The 10,000-nt window shown below is 35.1% G+C and overlaps 1 protein-coding gene across 2 annotated transcripts in view; it reads left to right on the top strand.

The window, feature by feature from the left end:
* LOC144960355 (uncharacterized) overlaps positions 1–10,000 on the top strand; it is a 196,496-nt gene that overhangs the window by 155,316 nt on the left and 31,180 nt on the right. For both annotated transcript variants that reach the window (XM_078893439.1, XM_078893446.1), the window contains exon 10: positions 2,338–2,550. In XM_078893439.1, the coding sequence (XP_078749565.1) occupies positions 2,338–2,550 (213 nt within the window). The remainder of the gene's footprint in view (positions 1–2,337; positions 2,551–10,000) is intronic.

Below are 10,000 nucleotides of genomic sequence, written 5' to 3'. Positions count from 1 at the left end.
GAGCTCAAAGACTAAAGTTTTATTTGAACTTGATTGACTTTAAAATTTAGATTTTAATGGACGTCTATTTATGACGAGTATAGTTTACATACTTCACACATTACAGCCGGGTTCTGGCAAAACACCTTTTTTGGTTTAGTAAGAAATTTATTACTTCAAAAATCGATGAACAAATTCGAGCTTTACTTGTCAAAAAGCATTAATTCCGAGTCTTCAAAGAAACCACAGGTTTAAGAATTTATAGACAAGTTTATGGTACTCTGAAGTAATCTATTATAGACATCTTAAAAATTCTGGGTAAAACCAAAAAAAAAAGCGTTTTCTCATAATGTGGCAGATTATTGTAGCTGTAAACAAAAATATTTGTGATCTTTCCTTTTAAATCAGTATTTATCGGGGAGAATGAGATGTTAAATGGAATTTTACTGTCAAAATAACGAATAATGTGACATTTTCATTTTTGTCACTTTACGTAATTGTATCTAAATTTCTCGATTCAACATAAATGTAAACCAACTCTCACTTTTCCCCGTTTTATATCTAATTTTTCCTTTGCACTAAAATCATTTCGACATGATACTGATTTGATGTCATGGGTCACATGTTGTGAATCACGCTCAGAAAGGATTCTTGTAACAATCCAGTACTAAAATAGGCCTGAAGAAAAATGTTTTGACTCGGGACATAAAATGGTATTGTTTTCAACATGCAATATGGCTTCATCAATTCAAATGCTAAATGAAATATGCGTTAAGAAAAATGTCGTGAATATAAGTTATTTTTGTATCCCAACTGCCAAATAAATATGTGTTTTTAAAGGTTGCCACTTCAAAACACCTCTTGTCTCTGAATAACATACCCTTACACTTAGACTCTATCTAAAACTAGAAGCGTGAAGTGTTTACTTGCAATTCTGGTAGCTGTTTTAAGGAATCTAATTTTGCTTTTTTCGGATCCTCTCATTTTTGTTTTGATTTGTATGTTTTTGTACATATGTGGTTGCTTAGGCGTTCCTTTAACCACTTACCCGGTCTAAATGTGTATAATTTCTCTTCAGACAAGTAGTCAGGAGAAGACAGCTTGGATTCATAACAACGCATATCTATTTACAAGTCTGATAGCCCAAGTTTTAATGGCCTCATTGTTGTAATGGAAATACTCTCAAAACAATTAATATATAAATATTGTCCATTGCAACAATGCTGTAACGGGCCTATAGTTGCTTTCGGTTATGAGACCCTACAAATATGTGAACGTAGAATTATAGCCAATCAGCTGTCGATTAAATTTGGAAATTTTTACCATTATAAACCAAAGAGTTGAACAACCGATTAGTAGGTAGGCTTATTTTGCAGGTCTGATAACCCTAATTGTTATGGACTCCTTTTTGCAAGGGGAATGCTCTCAAACCAACGCTAAATATTATCCATACCAAAAATATTAAATTGGGCTCATGATTGCATTCGATAATCAGATCTGCATATATGTGCACGTCAGTTTTAACCACCCTGCCGTATATTGACTTTTTAATATTTTGGGCAGAAAATATTTTACGTCTGTTATCGATGAATTAAGATAAACTTTCAATAGTCAACAAATATCCTTAAATGTGAGATTCTTTGAAAACTCAAGCTCGAGATAAGTTCAAAGGAATTAAGTCCTTCCGCGCGACGTTGTCAGATGCCGTCGCCTAGTATTTCCGTAAAGGAATATAGCTTACAACTGGAATCACCCTCGTTGTCCAAAGTGAACAAAATTGGGGTTAATAATCTTGCCAAAGACTTCGCAAAGTCCCAGGTTTGAGAGTCTTTGCCAAGATGATGGTCATTTTGATCGATCATTATTTCAAGGACGAGTTTTCTGTCCATGCCCCCCCCCCTCCCCCTCCCATCAGAATACGGCTGTAGAGCTCTGGAGACTACTTTTAAATTTGTTTATCAGAAATGTCACTCATTGGTTTTCGAAAATCTTCCAGTCCCAGATTTGAAAGTTTTTGCCAAGATGAGAGTCATTTTAAATGATCGATAGTTTTCTGGCCAAGATTTTAAAATCTGCTTTTCCAGAGTACGACAGTATAGACAGTATGAAGTTGACGTCACTCAGGTCTTTGTTATTGATTTTTGCCATCCGCGTTTATGAGTAATTCTCACTAAACTGTATCATCCAGACTATAAACGTCCAAGGTTACACATAGTTTTGTGTGTTGGTTCTTTATACTTCCGGATGGCAATGTTGTGAGCTTTTTAGCCAAGCGCATACTATCTACAAGTCTGAAGGGCTACTTATAAATTCACTATTTAGGAATATCACTTATTGATTTTTGTACATCTTTCCCAGGATCCACTATTTTTGGACAAATTCATCATCAAAGATCTCATTCCACCTGGTACAGACGAGTCAGAGGATTATGCTTTAGAATTCCAAGTGTATTCGTCTCATCACGTGAGCAGACGCCATCTAGTGGGTGTGACCTCGATTAGACTCGCGGATGTAGACGAACTGAAATCGGGGCAGGTGGAACTACTTGTTACCCCTCAGACAGTATACAGAGTGAGTATCAATATTGCTTGTTTGACTCCTGGATCACTCCTACGAGATATTTTTTTCTTCCAATCTATCAATCATTTTTTAAATTCGGATGCAGGTGTGCTTTATAAGTGTTGGTGTGTGTGTGTGTGTGTGTGTGTGTGTGTGTGCGGGCGTGCGTGTGCGTGTGTGTGTGTGTGTGTGTGTGTGTGCTGATTTGGCAATACCCGTCGAATGTCGCACGAGCTAGTTTTGAGATTCGAGTGAATAAAGGTGAAAAAAAATATCTGCATGATTTTTTTTTCACCTCATCGTTTATTTTATTCATCCAACTACATTCTCACGAAATGATTTTACAATTTCAAGCTGATAAACAGTTTAAATTTATTTATTATGAGCTCAACCGAAGAGAATACCATCAAAAGTGACCTAATATCTGCCTCTAAGGTAGAGGATTTCAATTCAGCGCCGAGAACAGAAAATTTTATCAAAACCCCGACTCATTATATATCATTCTTTTAATAATTGTTCCCTCTTTGAAATGCAGTCAGTACGCTTTAACACAAGCTACCATTAGTTCAGTATAATGACTACGCATAGCTATAGATCTAAACAAAACAAGTAGCGCAATTAGCATTAGTCCAACATTCCATTTACTGCCCTGTGTAAAACATTGTTTCATCAATACAATCATGCGACTAACTCCGCTTCTTTTAATTTTATATCACAATATACAATATGAAATATCAGAAAGTCCTAATAATAAAATAATTAGACCCTAATTAAAATAATTACAAAATTCAAACTTTCAGAAATGGTGCCTCTATTCGGATATATAATAATATTTGATTCGAAATTTTCCGACATCCGACGGGTTTTGCCATTTCACTATATAAATATATATACATATATATATATATATATATATATATATATATATATATATATAATACATGACATTTATAACGCGCATTTTCATCACTGGGTGATGCTCAATGCGCGAAACAATAATACAGTGACATTATTATACAAATGAAACATTATACAAACTACATCAACATAATATTATCATTATACAACAATGTAATAACTAAACATAAAGTCATTAATACAAGATATGTTATAATACATCCACATGCTATGTCAAATACGGAAATAATATAAAATAATGATATAATAACATAAACTAAATTAACCTTCATATTGGGGTCAAATTACACAGATGCATTAATCAAGATGTGTTTTAACAAAGAGATGGTGTTTTAACTTTGATTTAAATATTGATAAGGACTGCGCTTCTCTTATTCTTTTAGGAAGAGAGTTCCAGATGGAAGGTCCGACGTGACTGAACGATCTGCCGCCGTAAAATTTATATTTATATTTATTTGTAACAATTAATTTTGTAGAATCTAGTGCAGAACGTAGACTCCTCGTTGGCTTATAAGTTTCTAAAAATTCAGTAATATACAATGGTGCTTGATCATTAAGGCACTTATAGCACAATACTGCTAGTTTGAATTCGATTCTCACTTTAACTGGTAACCAATGCAGCTCATACAAAAGTGGCAACGAGTAGGATGTTATCTTCTTTCTTAAAATCAATTTAGCAGCCGCATTCTGGATACTTTGAAGGCGTGATATTTTATCGTTGCTTACATGCGAGATTAACGAATTACAGTAATCTATTTTAGATAGTATGAAAGATGTTGTTAGTTTGCATGTTACTTCTCTTGTTAGGAAAAGTCTAACGGAAGCAATTCTTTTTAATCCTATTGTCAAACTTCTACATAGAGAATCAAACTGTGCCTGCATAGTCATATGTTGATCTAGCATTACCCCGAGGTTTTTCACACACGTTGAGAGGTTAATTGTGCACCCATTTATATTTAGAGTAAACTTCAGAAAATCATCTTTCAAAACACTTTTTCTACCACACACCATCACCTCTGTCTTTTCATTATTCAGCTTTAACTTGTTAATTTCCATCCAGCATTTAACATCTCTAATACAGTCTTCAACACGGGTAATCAATGATGGGATATTACTAGGGATATCGCTTACATAGATCTGAGTGTCATCAGCATAGAAATGATACATTAATTTATTTTTAACAAAAATATCCGAAAGAGGTTGAGTATAAAGAGTAAAAATAACAGGACCAAGGACAGACCCCTGCGGAACGCCGTAATTTAGAGGAAATGTTTCTGATACTGCGCCATCGATCAGAACCGACTGAGATCTTGATGTTAGGTATGATTTAAACCAACTAAGCGCAGTGTCTCTTATTCCAAAAGTAATTTCTAATCGTTTAATAAGTATCTCGTGATCAATGGTGTCAAATGCAGCCGAAAGGTCCAACATAGTCAATAAACAGACATGATTTTTGTCAATACTATTAAGAATATCAGTGCATACTTTTAAAAGGGCAGTTTCAGTGCTATGATGTGATTTATAGGCAGATTGGAAATTTTCACTTAAATTATTTAGATGGATATGATACAAAAGTCTTTTTAACACAATGCGTTCAAGCACTTTGGATAGATATGGAAGGTTGGAGACAGGTCTGTAATTTTTCAGTTCGTTTACATTTAGATCGGACTTCTTTAATAGTGGTTTAACAATGGCACGTTTAAACGAGTCGGGGACACTACCTGAGACCAACGAATTATTTATAAGTTCAGTTATTGTTGGTAACAGTTCTTCAATACAAGTCTTAAGAATACTAGTTGGGATGGGGTCTACTAAGTCACAATATTTTGATGGGCTATCTAACATGGCTGACTTCACTTCATCTTCAGTGGCTGGATCGAAAGCATGTAGTGGCGTTCCATGGAATGGTCCAAAGCTCGGTGACGATGATGATGATGTATTGTCTAAGTTTTCCCTAATGGATTTTATCTTGTCGTGGAAATAGTTGGCAAAATTTTGAGCTAGTTCGGTGTTATTTCTAGACGCTGGAAGGGGTGTGGATTTCTTACTGCCAAGAAGGTCGTTTGCGGTGGAAAACAGTTCTTTGCAAGATGTAATGCTTTGAAATTTTTCGTTGTAGTGGGCCTTTTTTGCGCATGTGATGGCGTTATAAAGAGCCGACTTAGCTGCTTTGTATATATCCTTAAATACCGTTAGGCCACTCTTTCGCCATTTCCTTTCAGTCTGTCTCTTTTTTTCTCTTTAATTCCTTTATCTCGGAATTGAACCATCGCGAGTGTGGTCGATTCGATACGACCCGACGTTGTGGCGGTGCCTCACGGTCAATAATAGATCGCAATACTTTGTTGAAGTCGTTTATATTTTTAACCTCATTTATGACGTCACGAATGCTATCTTGTAAACCACTGATATCAATTTGTCTATAATTCCTTGTTGTTATGTTTCGTTTCGGGAGATCAACTTTCTTTAATGCGATATCCACAAATAAAACTTTGTGATCGGATATCGCTAGGTCAACAACTTCGGTCTTTCTTATTCTATTACTTGACACAGGGGAGATGACCCAATCAATTATGTTGCCGGCCTGGTGTGTTGTCTCGGTGATGTGCTGGTGTAAATCGTTGTCGTGTAGGATTTTCTTGATTTTGGTGACTGTCGGAGAAGTGGAATTAAAATGTATGTTGAAATCTCCAATAAAAATATATGGTGAACTTTTAAGGTTGAAGTCTAAGATATCATTTTGAAATTCAGCTACAAACTTAGTATTGGATGTATTCGGCGGTCGATAGATAGTAATGATGGAGAAAGTGGTAGAGTCGGATTGGAAGGAAAGGCATGCAGATTCGTAGTTTTCTCTTGTAAGAGGAGTGAAAGTGGTGTTGGTGATAGCAAGACTATAAATAAAGGCAATACCACCCCCTTTTCTCCCAGGTCGTGGTAGCGATTTCCAGGTATGCGTATTGGGACAGGCGGTGGTAATGTAGTGGTCATCCTGTTTATCCTGAAGCCAGGTTTCCGTAATGCACAATATATCAATATGACGATCTATAATTAGGTCATGGATCTCGTGACATTTGTTTTTTATGGATCTTGCGTTTATGTGGACGAGACAGAGGGGTGGCCTGTTGTTGATGATGGTTAAAAGATTGCGCGGTCTTTTTGACGCTTTTTTAAAATTTCGCTGTATGTCTACGTGCGTTTGAGTAAACAGGAATGTTATAAGACGGGCTGAGTTCTTTTTAGTGATTTCGGTTAGTGGTGGTGATGGTGATGATGATGATGGTAGCGACATAGGTGAGGGAATAGTGGTAAGAGGGCGGCTTGTTGTTGAGTTGGTCCTGTTGGTACTGTTGGCGGTGATGGTGTGGATGGTAGTGGTGGTGGTGGTGGTGTGTGTGTCGATACATGGTGTGGATAGCGTTGGTGATGGTAGTAACGACGGACTTGGTGAATGGGATTTCTTCTTCTTCTTACCTCCCCTGGTTCCCCTCTTGTATTTCTTCACAAAATTATCACCACATTTTGGGTTTCTGATACCTAGCTTTGAAATGTGTGTGATTAGTGCATTAGAAATAATGGTCTTATGGTGCGATATTGTATCAATGCACAGTAACTGAGCTTTGGTGTATTTTATAAAACAGTTTGTATTCATAGGGTGTTGGAGAAATAGCGATCCGTGTAGCGGATGTGGTTTTTCTAGGCGAGGGTTGGTGAGTTGCTGTCAGTTTGAATGATATCACGCGGCGTCATTGTTATGGATACTCGTATGATGAGGTGGTTGGGGGAATACATATATATATATGTGTGTGTGTGTGTGTATGCGTGTGTGTGTTTGTGTGAAATTTCTCTATAACAAAAGCAATTTGGAATTAAGGGAATAAAAAGAAAGACCTCACTTTCAATAAGTACCGACTGGCATTTTGGAAAATAATAGACGCCCGCAAATAAACCCATGTTGATTTTTACAATAATTTGAATTCTGAAAGCCAACATTCTCAGGGACGAACTCCTAAAAGCAGCCTAGTTATACAATATTCGACTTTCATAATAAATCATATTCACGGGATGCCCGTAATTGTAACTGCTAAAATATTGTTTTTGTCTCTGTCTGTTTGTTTATTTAGGCATCTTTCACCTTAGTCACTTAAAACAACACAACACGTCAAGATTTATTGCTGATCACAGAATTGCGTGATGGAAATCATAGGCTGCCACGTGACAATGACATAACTCAGTGCACGCGTTTACACCCCGTCGTCACTCAACTTTCACATTCAATGTTAAACAATATGACAACAATAGGATTTTTGAAATCAGTATAAAGAAATGAAGATTTTTGTAAAAAACAACATTCTACCTATTGACAAAAACCGTGCATTGTAATGGAAAACTATGTTAGATTAATCTCCACATTTCTTCTTGTGTCATATCCCTATTTGGCCTACTCTATGCCTACAGGCGTTTAGATATTGGCATGATATGATATTGGATTAAAAATGGATGGGAATAAAAGTTTATTATTTTGTCGGAATAATTACGAAGGAAAATTTTCCGAAGAAGCAGATATGATGATGTTGATGATGATGATGATGATAGATAATAACGATGATAATGATGATAATAATAATGATAATGATAATAATGATGATGATAAAATAATAATAATAATAATAATAATAATAATAATAATAATAATAATAATAATAATAATAATAATAATAATGATGATGATGATGATGATGATAAAAATAATAATAATAATAATGATGATAACAATAACAAAAAATGATGATGATAATGATGATGATGATGATGATGATGATGATGATGATGATGATGATGATGATGATGATGATGATGATGATGATGATGATGATGATGATTAAAGGTCCTCATTGACGTCTGAGTCGGTTTAAAGTTATAGGCCGATAAATGATAGTAAGAATAATGAATGAAATAAATATTTTTTTTGGCCGTTAAAGGGCTTAGACTCGGGCCCGTTACCATGACAACACAGAATCTAAATTATGATTAAAGATATACAGCTGGAAGATATGAATTACCGAATATGTTTTCATTTTTTATTAAGATCGAGGGATGCACGTTATAATATTATTCGAGACAGAGAATCAAAAATGGAGTCTAGGCGCTTCATAACTTTTATATAATCATTCTATTTTATTTCCATTACGTTCGCGATCTCATTAGATTAGAAAGGCTGTTATCTTAATTGAGTATTTTTTATGTAGAACGATATCCAGTAAAGTTGAACAAAACGCTTTACTGAGCTTTCCAAGCCCGCAGAAACTCTTAACATGTAAGACGAGTGGCGATTGTATGGCGCTGTTACAATATTTTCCCGATATAGACAACGCTGATACCGGTCATATACTTATTTTACACCATAAAACAGTAAGATAATGCGAGTAAACAGTCTTTTCCAAGGAAGTATAAAATTAAGAAATGAAGAAGCAGGCACCATTGTAAGATAAATATATGAACAAGTGTGTATGAAAGGTGCTAGACAAAGCAAGAAAGAAAAATACAAGACAAAATCTATCCGACTGAGTTTTTGTTTTTTTGTTTTTTTGGGATGTTATTTTTTTCTTTATCAACTGAGCTAGTTATTGATATCTTTAGTCCAATTAAAATGTCCAAATGCTCACAGAGAACGACGTGGAGAAGGGCGGTGAGTTCGTATTAAGATTTTTTTTCTGTCCTATTTCCATGAACTTTTAAAAAACTACCATCGCATTCAATACTCTGATTTCTTGTTTGTCTGATTTTCTTGCCATCAAAGCGGTTGTTTTCTAAACCTAATGAAGATAATAAATTATTCATAATGCGCTCTTATTAGGCTTGACGTGGAAACATTCCCAAATGGATGAAGATTTCCATTAAGGATATTATTTGGTTTTAATCAATACGTAGAGAAATAGGACACTAAGACAAAATATATTTATAACATTATTAACTCAGTCAACGCTAACATCGACTATCACGGTATTTGGTCCTGCTTGCTTTGATTCCATTATTATTTACATATTTCTGAGAGAAATTAATGGCGTTTTATCCAAGTTACTGTTTTAAATATTTACATGTTCATGGTAGTTAGATATAACTATGCACATGCCCATTTTCTTTTAAATTGAGGAAATTAGTATATAAAAAGACCCCCCCCCCCCAAAAAAAAAAAAAGAGAGTCAAAGTGGCAAAAAGAGGCGATATAATTATAGCTTCATACTGAATCTATGTTAATTTTTTTTTTCATTATTCATCAATTAATTGTGTCTCGGTCTATCATCTATTTTCATATTCGTTATTGATTTTAAAACATATTTTTAAAAAGTTAGATCTGGGTGGGGTTCCCGACCTCCCATAGTGGACAGAGAGGTACTTGCTTTGTCTTGGAATGAGATTACTTTGTTTTGTCCTGACCCTGGCCGGAGTCCTTGGCTAGGAGGGAAACAGTTGAATTTATAGTTATAATTTTGGGAGATGATATCATTTTCCTTGTAAATCATTTCTCTGTTCGGTACTGTCA

Source organism: Berghia stephanieae, chromosome 1, assembly GCF_034508935.2.
Source record: "Berghia stephanieae isolate SIO BIC M18660-M18661 chromosome 1, UCSD_Bste_1.3, whole genome shotgun sequence".
Classification (NCBI taxonomy): domain Eukaryota; kingdom Metazoa; phylum Mollusca; class Gastropoda; order Nudibranchia; family Aeolidiidae; genus Berghia; species Berghia stephanieae.
Note: the sequence above shows the minus strand (reverse complement) of the source record. Positions and strands in the feature narration are given on the sequence as shown.